At 43.7% G+C, this 16,210-nt stretch overlaps 2 protein-coding genes across 4 annotated transcripts; one reads left to right on the top strand and one right to left on the bottom strand.

Annotated features, from left to right (window-relative positions):
* The first annotated feature begins 102 nt into the window (after nucleotides 1-102).
* Nucleotides 103-1,463, top strand: ALKBH2 (alkB homolog 2, alpha-ketoglutarate dependent dioxygenase). The gene is made up of 3 exons (XM_086623620.1): nucleotides 103-316; nucleotides 620-818; nucleotides 965-1,463. Exons 1-3 carry the CDS (start codon nucleotides 103-105, stop codon nucleotides 1,272-1,274), a joined length of 723 nt encoding a protein of 240 aa, XP_086479746.1. The 3' UTR covers nucleotides 1,275-1,463.
* A 1,324-nt stretch (nucleotides 1,464-2,787) lies between these two features.
* Nucleotides 2,788-16,210, bottom strand: USP30 (ubiquitin specific peptidase 30). 3 transcript variants are annotated; one of them, XM_086623581.1, is made up of 13 exons: nucleotides 16,140-16,210; nucleotides 15,812-15,921; nucleotides 14,878-15,060; nucleotides 13,550-13,653; nucleotides 12,679-12,777; nucleotides 11,899-11,941; nucleotides 11,539-11,633; nucleotides 10,725-10,784; nucleotides 9,701-9,787; nucleotides 9,002-9,082; nucleotides 7,741-7,960; nucleotides 6,966-7,074; nucleotides 2,788-5,858 (listed from the first exon to the last, which is right to left on the bottom strand). In XM_086623581.1, the coding sequence occupies exons 1-13, from the start codon at nucleotides 16,208-16,210 to the stop codon at nucleotides 5,594-5,596; spliced, it is 1,527 nt and encodes a 508-aa protein (XP_086479707.1). In that variant the 3' UTR covers nucleotides 2,788-5,593. The 3 variants fall into 3 exon arrangements, with proteins under 3 accessions (XP_086479707.1, XP_086479708.1, XP_086479709.1); XM_086623582.1 differs by lacking the exon at nucleotides 16,140-16,210 and having other exon boundaries at nucleotides 11,899-11,938; nucleotides 15,812-15,952; XM_086623583.1 differs by lacking the exons at nucleotides 9,002-9,082; nucleotides 16,140-16,210 and having other exon boundaries at nucleotides 15,812-15,952.

Genomic DNA, 16,210 nt, shown 5'->3' with positions numbered 1-16,210 from the left:
GCATGCGCACCGCGCCGCCCCGCTGCTCCCTCCGCCGCCGCGGAGCGGTGCCCGCGGTCGTTGCCGTGAGCGCCCGGCCTCGGTGCCTGCGAGCGGGCGCCGATGGACGGATACGTGGTTAAACGGCCCCCCGAGGAGCTGGGGGGGGCCGGCGGCGGCGGGAAGAGGCCCCGCGCGGAGGAGCGCGCCTCGGGGCGGCCCCGCGGGCGGGAGATCCGCGCGGAGGGCCTGAGCTGTGACTACCGGCTCCTCTTCGGCAAGGCCGAGGCTGACGAGATTTTCCAGCGGCTGGAGGAGGAGGTGGAGTACTTCGAAGGTAACGGCCGGTGGGGGGGGACCCGCTTCCAGCTCCGGGTGCCATGTGCCCCCGCCCGGCCCACCCCACCCCAGGCGTGTCCCGGAGTTGTTCCCGTTCATCCCATTCAAGGGGGTGGTAAGGCTGTGCCAAACTGGAGTGTTAAGTACTTTGTTGGGACAGAAACACTGGAACAAGGATGACAGCTTTTGGGTTGTCATCATCCCCGTGTCTGTTGTCCCACTGGGAGATTCACAGAAGCTCCAAATCAAGGAGAATATGTTGAAGCTGTGCACTGCAGAGGCACCCTTCTTGTTTAAACAGGTGAAAGGACAAAATTGCACGTGTTTGGCAAGTGGCACGACATTCCGAGGAAGCAGGTCACCTATGGAGACCCTGAGTTAACATACACCTACTCGGGCGTTACCTTCTCTCCTAAGCCGTGGATCCCCGTTCTCAACCGCATCAGAGACCGCGTCACTTCGGACACAGGACATACTTTTAATTTTGTTCTTATTAACAGGTATGTCTGATGTCCAGTTTCATCACGTAACTTGCTGTTCAAATGAAAAGTTGCTCGTGCAACACTGTTGACAGATCGTTGACAAGTTGTTGGACGTTCGTTTAATTGGATCGGTAGAAGAACCAACTAATCTGTTCTGTGTGCAGGTACAAAGATGGTGAGGACCACATAGGTGAGCATCGAGATGACGAGAGAGAACTGGTTCCGCGCAGTCCTATTGCATCCGTGTCCTTCGGAGCTTGCAGGGACTTTGTTTTCAGGCACTGTGATTCCAGAGGGAAAAACGCCACGCGCCGCATCAAGCCCATCAAACTGCAGCTAGCCCACGGTAGCCTGCTGCTGATGAAGTACCCCACCAATGTGTACTGGTACCACAGCCTGCCCATCCGCAAGAGAGTACTTGCCCCACGAGTCAACCTCACGTTTCGGAAAGTGATGACTGTAGCCAAGAAGTGAAGTGTTCAGCAATCAAGCACCTGGTCTTGTGACTCTGAAAAGAGCAGCTTTCTTCCCCGCCATAACTGTCAGTTCCTCATTCCAACACTGTCTTTGATGGTCCAAGGTACCGGATGAGCAGGTTAAACCCGGAGAGGAGATGGTGTACTCGGTAACTTGCTAATAAAGACTGCGACTATCGATCTTAAATCCCAAGAATACTTTTTCTCTGTGAAGTGTTGCTGTAGGACGAGAGGGAATGGCCTCAAGTTACGCCAGGGGAAATTTAGGTTGGATATCGGGAAGAATTTCTTTCCAGAGAGGGTTGTGAAGTGTTGGAACAGGCTGCCCAGGGAGGTGGTGGAGTCCCCATCCCTGGAGGTGTTTAAAAACCGTGTAGATTTGGTGTTGAGCAACATGGTTTAGGGACCCTGACAGTGCAGGGTGAATGGTTGGACTCGATCATCTTGAAGATCTCTTCCAACCAGATGATTCTATGTAGTCCTGCTGATACTTATTTTTCAGGAGTAATACCCTTGCTTTGCTCAGGAGGAAGTTTCTTACCAACTGATCTTAATCTAGCCAGTTTTCCAGAAGATCAGCATACTTGTATATCCCTGAGATAGCAGTGAAGTAGTTCATAAATACTGTAAGCTACAAGACGTAATCATTTAGAGCAAGCCGGGAAGCTGATACTGTTCAACAGGTGACACGTTCTTGTATGCTCTGTCAGTGAGCTATGGTTTGCTTCTTTTTTCAAAAATAAAATACAAATGAGACTGACATGAAAAAGCAGAGTACTAAGGTAGGAATACAGTGCGTGCAGCGTGGCTGGCTGCATGTTTTACAGTCACTGTGTCTTATGTCTGCTTATACTCCTCTGCTGCTCTACCTCCTCTGCTGACATGGGAGACCGAGTTCGTTTGGTCAGTAGCATGGTAGGGCAGGAGGAAGCACGAGGTGCTACCTCACAGGGAGAGGGCCTCTTCTTCCCTAAGTCCTCTGTCTGTACAGAAACCAGGGAGTATACGATGACCTTTTGGGGAAAGACTGGGTTGAACCATTTATATGGACAACGCAGTGTGAAAGGCTGTAGCTTCTGAGTGTCTGTTTTCCTAAATGATTACCCCTAGGGATTCCATTCTGACTCCCTGGAAGCCATCACCTTCCAAGCTCACAGTGAATCCTGCTGAAACGAGGAAAGACCGTCCAAAGTCATCGACAGGTCTTGCGGAATCAAGCGATGTAAGTACTGAGCGAGGATGTGAACTGATCCCTGTGTAACCAGGCCACAAGCATCTGAATTAGTGATGGGCTTTATCCTTCACCAGTAGGTCCATCAGGGCTATGGAATTAGCATTGGTACTTCCCACCCTCTGCCACCACCAGGAAACACTATATGTAGCGTGAAGAGCTCCTGCACGAATGCTTCATATCCAGGGAGTGTGAAGTGCTGCTTCTGTTGCACATACGAATGCAGTTTGGCTTATAGCTTGGTCTTTGTTTTAGGATGTTACCACACGTGAACAGCTACTTTTTCTAATAAGTTTGTTCTTTTATTGCTACTGTACATTTACAAAAATACCCTGAAGTGGAAACGCAACTTCAAACAGCAGTGCAGTGGTTTGACTCTAATATACATTTTTAGATAATTCACAAAATAAGACAAGAATAATCCAAACACAGAGATGTCATCTTGGAGGTCTTCTCTGATGTTTTTTAGCCTTTTACGTTTTATTAACACCCTCTCCATCATGGAAGCTTGTAAGTAACAAGTAACATCATTCGATGAGCCTCATGTGCCTGCGCAGAGCCCAGTGACTTCAAAAAGTGAGGGCTGGGTGGCAGACATCTGCTGAGGTCACAGCTCAGGACCAGGACCGAGGTGCTGCTACTTGCTTCCTTCCTCACACTGAGGGCTAAGCCAAGACTGTCTACTCCTTCCTGACAGTGAAAGCTAGAACAAATGCTGGCTACTTAACCCTCATCTTTATAGCCCTTGAGGGAGCTTTCAGAGTAAATCCACAGCCGAGTGAAACTGAGCAGTTTATCAGTGTCATACAGCGACTGTGCTTTCCTTCTCGAACTGGCCCCTGTTGGAAAGCAGCTCTAAGCAAAAGAAAAATTTATTGAACGTGCAAGCTTGCAGTAGCACGTGGCTTTACATCCCTGTTACAAGCTGACAAATTTAAGATTTAGTCCCTTGTGTGCGTATGTTCTGGCCCACCTCCAGCATTACTGCTTTCTAAACAAAGAGACCCGTTCAGATGAACTTCTCCAAATTTCAGTTAAAAACTCTTAACTAGACTCTGCTGAGAATAGGTATTGCAGAATAGACACCGCTGGCAGTGGAAACGTTTTGAAGTTCTGAGGTACAAACAGTAGAGACCTGCTGGAGCTGGATGCTTTGCGTGATGTTTTTTCTTAGATGACACCCAGCGCTGCTTTGCAGAGCTCCTACTGCACACCTGTGCTGCCCAGAACGGAGGGCTTTCACCCTCTGCAAGACCATTAGGTCTTAGTTCAATGGCCAGGGCATTTTTGGCATTTTGCATCCTTCTAGGTTTTTTGTTTGGTTGTTTTTATTGTTGTCTTTCCATAACTTTAAATAGAAAGGTTAAAACCATGCTACTGCTAGCCTAGCACGGACAGGGAGACTTCTCAGGAACGAGTACGTCCGTGGATTTATAAAGACTATTTTATGTACTATGAGCACTACTTGGAGCAGGAATTGTGATCCATACTCTGGAATGATGAGTTGTGTAAATAGTTTTTCGTATACATCTATTGCCACTCCTATTTTGGCTGGTTTTGAGCCTCCCATTAAGGAACTCTGAATGCCTGTGAGCTTTGGGCAGCAATATGAATATACGAGGTACAAAGTTGCCCTAAAAAACTAAGACAGTTGTTACCATTTGAAAACTTAGTTGCTGTTTTACACTGAAAAACTCATCTGATTAATTAGTCTTTTTCTCCTCCAAGCTTACAAGGATAGAAAAGAGCTAAAAACAGCCTACATACTTCATTCCTGGTAATTTAAAAGCGGTCAAAAGGATAATTTTTGCTGCTTCTCCCTCCCTTTGTTTGGGATTTTTGATTTTTTTTTATTTTACACATCAAACAACCTAGAGCAGCAAAGTACACCTTACTTCTATTTCTATGGCAAACTGTGTATCTAATGCAGTGACACCAGTTTTTTCAGGCCGCTGGACTACGTCGCAAGACCAGCGAGTGCCCACCACTCCTGATTCAATCACGTATGCTCTGACTTAACAGGGACGCTTGAGTTGCTGCACATCTCAGCTCACAATCACAACTGGTACAAGCTCTAAAGCTCAACTGCAAGCCAGACAGCACGGATCTGAGTGGTTGATGGAAAAACGGCAGTTTTCAGCATTAAAATCGGAAGGGTGAGTCTAGAACACCAATTACAGCAGCCTTGAAATCACAGCATTAAAAGTTGTAGTCGGTGCTACAAGCAACTGTATTCAACAGTTTCGTAGTGAGGAAGGGAATTGCAATACTGACTCCTAGCAAATGCTTCTGTCGCTTGGTTTCAGCTGTATTCCAAAGATAGAGAGCAATAAATCAGGGTCTTGGCTCTTAATAGATAGAAAATTTCTCTTGGAAAAAGGAAGCTGCAGTTAGAATCAGCAGAAGTACTTCTGTGATGCATAAGGAATTAAAATATTAGGAAAACGACGTCAGCAGGGAAGTTGGTTTTTTTGGATCGTGCATGTTATGCAGAGATGCCTTGCTTTATTGATTAGTTGGGATATCAGGAGAAGTCCGATTCCGTTGGTAGGTCATCCCATCATCTTGAGACACTTACCAGAACACAGTGGACACGCAGTGGACTCGGACGATGGTAACGTAGCTGTTCGAGTCAGCTCAAGGCACTTTGTTTCTCAAATCTCTGCCTTTGATAACAGGAGCTTCCCACCAACTGCTGCTGGGGCTCCCCTGTGCAGAAACACCTGCAGTGAAATGTAGAGGATTAAGCATCTCCCTTTGAAAATCTACATCCGTGTCAGAATATGGAATACAGCCTTGGGAGGTCTGTTTGAAATGCCTGCTTCAGAGCTGCGACGTTGACAAAATCACTACCTGACAGCATAAATGCTTCTCTCACACAGATATACCTTGGACTGCACAACGGTAGCAGACCAACTTTGGGCAGCAGGATTTTGGTAGGAAACACAACGCCCAGCAGGAGCCAGCCATTGCCATCGAGGAGGTTAGAGGGCCTGTGGTGGGTTATTTGCATAACAGGCAGGAGGTGCCACGTAGATCTCATGGGAGGAATTTTGTCAGTTTTCGTCCTTCTCCTGCTCTCTTAATCACTCTTCAGCCCTCGACTCCAAGCTTTGGTGCTGTACCCTGGAGTGGACACGCTCGTAAAAAAGCAAGTAAGCGCAGGAAGAAAGGGCCTCCTGCAGGCTCGCTTTGCGAACGGTGTCGTCGGAAATCCACAGCCACTGGCTGCTGACGGAGAGCGGGTTCTTCGGAGAAGGGGGAGAGCGGCGGTACGTCACAAAGTGTCCAGAATGCATGTCTCCATGATGAACTACAACGGCCATCAGACGGTAGAGGTACACGGGGGAACTGGGGGACAAATGAGAAAAAGGAGAGAGAGGGTCAGCAGCTCTCGGGGATCACACGCCGACCCGAGGCAGCCCCACTTGCTTTGTCTTCAGGTGCAATTTCTTTTTAGAGCAAACAGATGGCTCCATAAGAGAGGCACTGCCTTGCAATTACTTTTCAGAATACCAAGTCTTCACTGCAGTGCTGCCGTATTCGATTAGTGAGAAAATGGAACCATTTATTTTTAAAGTTTATGCTACAGAGGGCTACTACATTTTGCACAGCGCAACTGATTGAATTTTGCAACCGTGTTTTCCATCAAACCTACCAATGTGCCACTATTTCATTCTTAAAGCACTGTTTTTGGACAGAAAAGCTATTCTAGAAGAAGGTGCTTTTAACTGAAAAGAGGTAAAATTGCAGCAGGTAACCCAGAGATAACAACGGACACACTTTCCAGGACTTGCTCTACAACTGTCTTCGTAACAAGCATTTGGTTCAAAATGCTTCCAGGCTTCTCATTTCACACAGTGATTGTGGGAACTGTCTTCCCCGTGGGAAAATATGCACTGGCAAACAGAATAAGTGGTGTAGAACTAACTATATATTGGTCACCAGTGTGAAAATAAGTGAATGTTCTCAAAGGCCAGGAAAAACATTATCAGGAGGAGCATCAAGGCTGATTTACTAAGTAGAATCATGGCAGCTGCAACATAAATCAAGCTTGTTAAATATAATGTTTGAAAAAAAAAATTCTTTAAGAGATCCATGGATTTCTTGCAATAGTTTTAAAAAAAAGAGTAAGAAGAAAAATGAAAGGAAGGGGTAGAAGAAAACGGCAAGAATAAGATTATGGCTATTCAGAAAGATGATTTACTGCACCATGAATCAGAGGAAGGAGGTTTTGAGTTTTGCTTGTAATATGCTCTACTCTCTTTTTTCGGAGAGAAATGGAGCCAAAGACAACCCCTAAAAATCGGCCAAGAGAAAAGAAAAAAAATTCCTGCACAGGAGCTAGGATGGGTGTTAAATTCTGTGACTATGCAGCCACATAGTAAAAACAGAATAAAGGAAGCCATAATTTGAAGGGATAGAAATTACAAGATAGGGTACAAATCTCTAACATACCTGCACTCAGGGAATGCAGCAAGTGGAAAAGTTCCCGAGGACATGAAAAGCGAAGAGGAGCAGGCACCGTTCATAAAGAGTGGTTTGGTACCAGGTGGCTGTTCTGCGTCTGCGTGAGAAAGCAGAGATTCAGAAATTCAACTTAAATGCTACTGTTAGTATTGCAACAACAGTGCTTCTGTTCCTGCAGCACCTTTCCTCCCAGGATATGAAGGAATTTCACTTATTTCAATTCATTCCGTGTTACAGTCCCTTAAGAGATGCAGAGGAGTATCATATCCAAAGGCAGTGGGAATTGTTTTTACATCACACAAATAGGAAAATGACCACGTTTACAAAATCCCAACTAAACAGAATACTGAGCCACCTAAATGGCAGACTTACTACAGCTAGATTTTTTCATTATTTTTTAAGATGTCACATTCCCAGCATTCTTCTTGTGCTTGTTCTGAAGCCTTAGATGAGATCACTAACAAGATAATCCTTAGGACTTCGCAAGTTCAACGTTCATTCATTCTTTGGACATAAAACATATGAGTTCTATACCAGCTAAGTTTGGTGGGTTTTTTTAATATTCAGTAGGATTAAATTAAATCATCAAAACTGAACTGTAAACTCGGAACGGGGTACCCTAATGCTTCCTGGGAAAGGGATTTCCACCTGTCCTCGCACAGATACAAATAAAGATACCGCTCTTGTGTTCATTCTGCAGATTAGAATGTTTTGTCACTGAAACACAGACATACCTAACAGATTTTGGTTTCAAAATAAGTACCTGAAGGTTTTACCGCTGTCCCATCCTTTGTCCCAGGTGTTGGCTCTTCAGAGTTTCTCTGATTCAGCTCACTGTGGCTTGGTTTACGAAGGGGAATGCGGTATTTGTAGATGTCCATCATCAGGAACTCGTTGAACTGTACGTGTTCGTGACGTTTCAGAGGAGTGCCCTGGTTGGACCAGCTCAGCCTTTGCAGATGGATGCACAAACACTGAGGGAGCTTCAGCAATATTCCGTGGAAAAACAGAGTCAAAATACATTTTGAATGAAGAGAAACAGCTGTTGCAGGTAAAAGCACACTAACCAAACTGCTAAGTCTAGAGGATAAGGAAATACATCACTGGACTGTTCCCTTATACCTGCGTGTAAGGTTACTGGCAATAGTATCCCTCTGATGTGACACTAACTCACAACTCTGGAGATTTCTGCTAGTGCCACTATTGCTGACTCACGAGGCAGCAGGACAGATAGCTAATGTTAATCATTTTCCCCAAATGCAAGAAAAATCAGTAAGAATACACGCGTGCTCCTCAAAAGCCAACCTGTCAGTCTCGTTTAGCTTGTTGGATCTGTGAGGTAGGAACGAGGATTGGAATTCACTGGAGCACGTTGTTGTAAGATATTTGTCACTAAGGAATGGCTTTGCACAGTGAGAGTACCAGGGGAAGAAGGTCAAGTAGTTATAAATATCTGATGTTCAAAGTCATGCCAGGGTTAACCTCTATCAATGAATACATACGATTATTAATGGCACCTGAGGCTCTTAATTACAGACCAGTGCCCTGCTGTTGTCTGCACTACATGATTACAGAGCAAAAAAATAATAAAAGCTTCTAATATAAATGACACCTGATGTTTAGCACCATATTCACTGTTTAAACCAGCTGTATTTAGAACATTTTAATTTCTTTGAAACATGCAATTGCTGAAGATGCTATAAACATTTTATATATGAATCACTTCACTTACCAAAGAAATCGAGAATTAATGCAAATCATAGGAACTGCCACTGAGCCAAACTCACTTTTAAGTGTTTTGCTGAATACCAGCAGAACACTCACATTCTTTAAGCTAGAGAGTTGGATGTTTTGCTGAATTGAAGCCTCAATGTCTACAAGCATTTGACAAGTGAGATTACTTTTTTAAGTAAAACATTAAAGTAGTCTAATACCAAGAAGTGGACGTCAAGCAAACAGATCAAAGAAAGAAATTAATGTAAAGTAGGATTTTAAAACAGATTTGGAAGGTTAGCTTGCCTCACCTTTCCTAACTTTAACTGCTTAACAAAAGTTGTTCTCTGGTTTTCTATGCTCTGTCCGTTCAGAGTCCCTTCTGCCTGAATCTGAAATCAGGAAAAAGGGAAAAAATGAAGCCATTTGATTACCTGCTGCGTCCGATTTCACACAACAGTGCAGGTCCCCACGCTGCAGACAGCAGTCATTGTCTGGCTAGAACTATGCTCTGTACAGCAGTTACACCTACAGTTTTCTAGGAACTTTCTTGAAGAATTGCTGGCCTGCCCTAATGGATCAGAATTCGAAACCAAAATCAAGCAGAAATGAGCATTTTCAGAACCAGCCCAGTCTCCAGGTTTCTGTGTAGCCACATGCCATTCCTGCTGGGTTTCGGACAAGCCGCTTTGGCTCTGTGATATCATCAAATTACTGGCAACTGTAAAATACTGTCTAAAATACCAGAAAAAAAAAAAAAAAAATCCCAAATACTATCTAAATAATACCTGGTAATTACAGAATAAACTATTTGTCAGTTTTGTAATATTCATAATAAATAAAGCTTCAAAATATTACGTGAGAGAAGAACTCCATTTTAAATATATGAAATCCCAGGCAGGCTAGAGGCTTTCCTGAAGTCACAAAGAAAGGAGTAGAGAACTGAAGCCATAATTCTACCAGCAGGCTTAAAACTGAGCTAGAAGGTTATACAAATTAAAATTACATACTTTAGTGCAGTTGTCACACACAACATCCTTTACGGATTCAGAGGAGATGAAATGATGGAGGCAGTGGTCCAGAGTCATAGGACGACCCTTAGTACAAAAACACCAGAATCATTTGCAGTAATTTTAGGGTGCATACCACTTCATTTTGTGAAAGAATTTTTCATGACCTCTTCCACAGAAACTCCAGAATCGCAGACTTATTTCTTGACACAACTGACTACATGGCTTTGAGTGTAGAACACTGATAGTGTAACTATGGGGATTCTTCCACGGCCTCAATTAAACATGGAAAACACTGCAGCCTGTAGATAAGAATAGCTCTGACTCCCTGTGTGACTCCTTTTAGTGGCATTTTAAACTACAAATTCCTGGCCTGGCCCTGTTACTATTTTTCTCTAAAGTTCCAGGACTTCATGGGTCACTTTATGCACTCTGACCCTCTACATAGGAGAAATACAGCATTTAGTTGAATTTAGGCACATCTTCCTATCCTTCCTTGTAGACTGTACTACACACTGCCAAGTGTGAAGGGCATAATCTTAAATTATAATACCAAATAAAATACAAATAGCAGAAGATGTGTCCAAATCCCAATCCTAGCTGTCCAGGAGTGTGTTCTGTAGGTATGAGTCAGAGTTTCCATGAGTGCAAGTAGTTCCTACTTGTCTGTAAAGACAAATCTCTGGCAGACATTGAGTAACAAACTGTCATAGTCAAAAACGTCCTGCACATTTTACCCCAAATCACAGAGTGGTTTGGGTTGGAAGGGACCTTCAGGATCATCTCATTCCAACCCCTCTGCCATGGGCAGGGACACCCTCCACTACACCAGGTTGCTCAAAGCCCCATCCAACCTGGCCTGGAACACTTCCAGGGATGGGGCAGCCACAGCTTCTCTGGGCAACCTGCTCCAGTGCCTGAGCACCTTCAGAGGGAAGAATTTCTTCCTTAGATCTAATCTGAATCTGTGATGACAAGGCAACGGGCAGACTGGCTGGATGATGTGTTGGTGAGGGATACGTACCCACACACTCGCTGGAATACTCAGCGAGAGACTGTCAAAGGTGTCATACCTCACAGGACTCTGCAAGAAAAACATTTCACATATCCAGCGAGCTAAAATTATGACTGTCCAAAAAAAACCCCAAACCAAACCAACAGCCTGACACAAGATGAACACATGTCCTCTGCTGTCCACAGTTACCTGGTGGAACAGGATGAAAACCACCCGCTTTCCCACGCGCAGTGCTAGGGAACACCTGGTGCAGCACACAAGCTGCTACTTGGCCTCCTCCTGCTGAAGCCACCCCTGCTCACTTAAATTTGTTTGCAAGGTTTAGGAAAGTAAAAGTGCTAAACGTAGTCGTACAGTTTGATCTACAAAGGAGATTCACTTTCTGCATTTTTTCTTTGTCGAGGTTATCTCCCGACTCCGGATAACTGGACTGCAACTTAATTTGGCTTTGCAGGTGCAATCTCAGTACTGCGTGCTGAATGAACAGCTGCTCGGAAACGCTGCCCATGTGAGTGGACTTTCAGTAGGTGATAGCTGTGGAACTGAACAATAAATAAGACAGCTGTTATTCTGCCTGATAAGGCAGCTGTTATTCCCACAAAGTGGATCACGCTTAATATTCTTCAGTGTATTTAGTGATACATTCGTGTTCATCACCAATGCCATAAGTACCTGAAAAATTAACAGTCTAAGCTGTCAGTCCAGCAAAATTTGGAGCTTAAACCAGCTATGCCAGAAACCAGGGATGATGGTTTCAGAATGTGCTCTGAGTGTCAGGCATCCTTTTTCAGGTACACATATTACGAGACACAGGTTCATATACCTGGTGTTCACAGTGTTTGCAAACCATGTTGCTGGTCAGCCTTCCGTGAAAAGGATGCTGAGATTTCCAGTGATTTGACACAGGGGGAAGAGACCCTGAAACACAAAGTTGAAATTTTATTTTCAATACATCTGTGTTCGTCACCACAATTCCACATTTTTGGCCCATGGTAACAAAAGTAGCTGCTCTAAAACATGTTCTGCCCCACTGACAAATAATTTTTTTTTTTTTTTTTTTACAGCTGAAGATATATATATATATTTCAATCTAATACAGACAAAGATCAATTAATATTATCCCCTTAATAAACAAAGCAGCTACACTATGAATATTAGTATTTCAGAATGGAAAAAAGCATACCTCTTGTTCTGCAGCTTATTTGCTTTTGGGTTATTTCTGGCTGCTACAGAGGAAGATAAAAGTTTTCATTAACCCTACCTTAGAAACCATTAAGTATTAAATATGTTCTTATTTAATCCCTAATATGCTTTTCTGACATTAGAAAAATTCTGGGAATTTTAGTGTCTGTTTGTACTTGAGAAAGGCCAAAAAACCTGGTACGCAACAAATTTATAATTGACAAAAAGAACACTTGTAATAAAATGAATAATTAATCTGCAGAATTCTCTGCCTCAGAATACTAAAATAAAAGCATAACAGATTGTATAAACTTTTTGTATATATTTTAGACAAAAAAAGATAGAAGCTTTTCGTCTGCATGAAGTTTACCACTAAACTGGAGGATAAGATAAATTCCACCTCCAAATGGACTGTTCCATAAATGTCCATTTTGCAGTTTCAAACCTCTTTCATGTGCCAACTCTTATGGAAAAGAGTAACTGCTTAGATGGACTACTGTTCTGTGCTAGCATTTCAGTCCCTATATTCTGCAGATTTAGGAATGCAGAAGCCCTCATTAAAGTGGGATCACTAGAAATATATTTGCTGCTGAAAAACCTTTTTTATTCTTTAGATTGCCTGGCTTATTGATTCATTTCTATCAGTGTACTAAAGCACAGCTTTGTAAACATAACGAAAATATCTTCAGTTGCTAAACACTTTCCACTTGACACACTTAGGAATCTGGGCAGACCACGGAAACTTCTCCTGATAATGAAATAACATTGGTAAAGAAGTCACCTCCAGCGACTGCACATCGAACAAATGTGTCACACGTGGCTGACGATCCCGTTCATCTTCCAGTGACGAGGTAAGGACATGAAACAGTTCATGAGCATCCTATTAAATAGAGGCATAAGACTCAGGAAGCAAAACCAAAAGATGTCAAAACTTATGGCAGGAGTACTGATAACCTATGATGACATCACAGCAGTAGGAAATGCAAGGAGAAATTAGAGCCCACCTTATGTATTAATAGCAGTCATTTGTGCATCTGCTGTAGTTTTGCCAAAAAGCTTTTTCTAGAAAGCTGAACTTCCTAACAGCACGCATTATTGAAAATATTCTAGGCTATATAAACTCAAGAGACTAACACACTTGGAGAAAAAAAGAAAAAATGCACAAGTGCCTGCTTTCCTTGATTTCAATAAATGCAGAATTGAAATCTATGCTGTTTTGCTTTGGCTCTGAAATATAAAAGATAGAACCATGTTTCATGAGTGAGATAACTGATTGAGTTCATCGGGGGCTGAATACTGAAAACAAGAATTAGAAATTTGTATGTTACATGTAACTAAATTTGGAAATGTTAATGAAGTAGTGTCCATCTCTCTCCTCTTTTAATATTACTCCATTGTACCAAATCTGATGGTAATTAAGTAAGAGGTTTTGAAGCAGCCAGCGTTTTCATGGCAAATATCTAAGCAAATTGAAAACACCATTCATCAATCACATGGTTGTTTTCCTTCACTTTTTAAAGCAAACTTTTCACTACAGCAAAGATGCAGATTTGACACTCAGGGCTATCAGTACCAGAGCTTCACTTTTCTGTTATTCCACAGCTAAGCACTGAGGTGTGTATCAGGCAGTCTAACTTGAATCCTGTAATCACCTGCTCTTCAAATGACGAGATCTGCCACCTGTACATTCTTAAAACTTCTAACAGGCAGCTTGCATCCAGGACATCGTCTTCTGTAACCTCTTGGCAGGATAAAGCTGGAGACATCGTATTTAAAAACGTTAGAAGGAGCCACAAAGAACAGTTAGAACACAAATCTGTTTAGACTTTATGTTACTTAAGCATCATCTAATCGATCGCAGCAGAGTTATTCTTGATTAAGACAGCTAGACAATGACAAACTAGTATGTGTTAAGTACCATTCTCATCTGACTCAGGCTAACTGCATACATTCTCCTCATCTAATACGTATGCAAATTTAAAGATTTCTCAAGTAACTGATACAGAGAGAATAAATATGAACACTGTCTGAAAAGACAAATTTTTACTAGTGGATTGGGTAAAAATGGGTAGTTTACATGCCACAGAAACCCTAGTGTTAATGCCCCGTCATCCTTACATCAGTTACATGTACATGCTTAACTGGCACAATTTTTGTATGAAAAGCACCCTGAGACAGGAAAACATCCACTGGATTTCCTTTAAAACAAAGCCCTGTGAGGAAGGCCAGGGAGAGCCAACAGACTGCTCAGACATTCCGAGTGCTGAAATAGGATGTAACCGATACAGGAATTTAGCACAGGGGCAAGTCTGGAATGCGTTACCACACTGGGCTTAGAGACCTGAATGTTTGTATCCAACATCCCACAAAGTATCTCACTTAATAGTCCATATTTGGGGTAAAATAGTAAGCTTGGGGAAAAACGCCTAAATTATTTCATAATGCATTCTTTTATATGGAATTCTGAGTGCCCATCTAATCGTGTGTTAGTGTTTTTCCTATTTCTTCAATAATACTGAGTCCACATTCATACTGTTTTAACCACGAATACTCTGCCAACAGCAAATGCATTAAAGCCTGTGCCAAGGGGTGCCATAACCATGTTTTCAGCACCCCTCTTGCCTTCTACCTCCGTTTGTTCAACCTGCTGGGTTGGCTGCCCGCTGCTTCTCGACTGCCAGGCGAGGCAAACAAAACCTGAAACCTTGCAGCTGTTGGCCAAGAAACAAACAGCTCTGGGGCCACCCGCGGCTGCGCCTTGCGCTGGTCGGGAGCAGTACAGGAACTAAATCCCTTTTGGATCCGTACCAAAAGTTGGATGAAGTTGGCCAATGAGCTCAAAGTTAGTAGAGGGAAATTAAAAAGAGAAGGATACAAGACCACGTGAGCTTCCTTTCCTTAGGAAAGGAGGCTAGAAACAGTAACATTTATGCCCAATATTTTCCTTCCAGTTTATCACAACACGAAAACGTTGAAGTACCTCTTAGGAGATGGAGCAAAGTGACTGACAAGTATTGATGCTCAGTGGACCGGCTCTGTTCTGTCTTGTATTGTGCTGTAAATTCCTCCAGCCACGCGATGAAAGACGGACAAGAAGATAAGCCTTGCAGCAAAGAGTTCATGAAGCAGGTGTTTCCTAAGTTAAGGAGGCCAGGTACGAGCCCTGCAAATAGAAGGGTAAGAGTTTATACCAGAAAGTCTAGGAAAACCTTACTATTTTCAGTAGGTATTAAAATTACATGAAAATTCAATTATTTCAGTTTATTTGCTACTTGCACCCAATGAAAACTAGGAGACCCTGGGATGCACAGCAGTGTTCCATCAAGTGTTTATATACATGACTGTCTCTCAGACTCAGACCACTCTAAAATCTTTTTAAATTTTTCTTAAAAAAATACTCTTTTTTTTTTTTTTCCTGACAAGAACAGATTTCTCATCTGCTCGGGTTAGCACCGCGTTACGAAAACTCCCGTGTTGCCGAGGATTAGTAGGAATTTCTGCATGACCCTGCTTAGCAGGAGACCTTCACTTCTCTGGTGCTAATGCTCAAGAAGAACGCGTTTATTTTGCATTCCAAAAGGCAAAATAAAATCGAGTGCATTATCTGCAGCAGTTCAGCAATGAACTTGACCACAGACAGAAAAATAAGTAACAAAAGTCCTTTGTCCAAGACATACTTCTTAAATTTGTCACATTTCTAAACAGGACAGTGGCCAAAATTTTATCTTTAGCAACAGAAAATAACCTACAGAAGCTAATAATAACAGAAATGCACCTTTTTTTTTTTTTTTCTTTTTAACATCTAGCAGAGCGCTCAGACGCGCAGAGGATTAACCCTTTGGGGTGTGTTCCCCTGCTTTCGGTGCCGGACAGGCTGTCCGCCTCTGGGACCCCCCCCCCACCACCACCCCTACCTTTCCTGCGCCTCTTCCTCTCGGTGATGGGACCCCACAGCACGTACATCCCCGCCGCCAGCGCGGCCGCGACCCCCCCGATAACGCCCCAATTCTTCATCACTTTATACCTGCAACGGGAGGAAGAAAAAAAAAAAAATCCCAAACAAACCCACCCAGCCCGGCGGGGAGTCGGTACCGGCGGGGGCCGCCCGGGAGGCTCACACCGCTCCCGCATGCTTTAGCGTCCTCCTCCCGGTATTATTCCCGGTGCTCGGGGCCCGCCGCATCGCCACCGCCGCGTCCGTACCCACCCCCCGACCCCCCCCCCCGGGCCGTCCCCGCTGACCTGACCGCCGCGCCGGCCCGCAGCAGCCGCCGCACCGCCCCGTCCGCCCGCGCCGCGCCGCCGGGCAGCAT

This window comes from Tauraco erythrolophus, chromosome 19, assembly GCF_009769465.1.
Source record: "Tauraco erythrolophus isolate bTauEry1 chromosome 19, bTauEry1.pri, whole genome shotgun sequence".
Classification (NCBI taxonomy): Eukaryota; Metazoa; Chordata; class Aves; order Musophagiformes; family Musophagidae; genus Tauraco; species Tauraco erythrolophus.
Note: the sequence above shows the minus strand (reverse complement) of the source record. Positions and strands in the feature narration are given on the sequence as shown.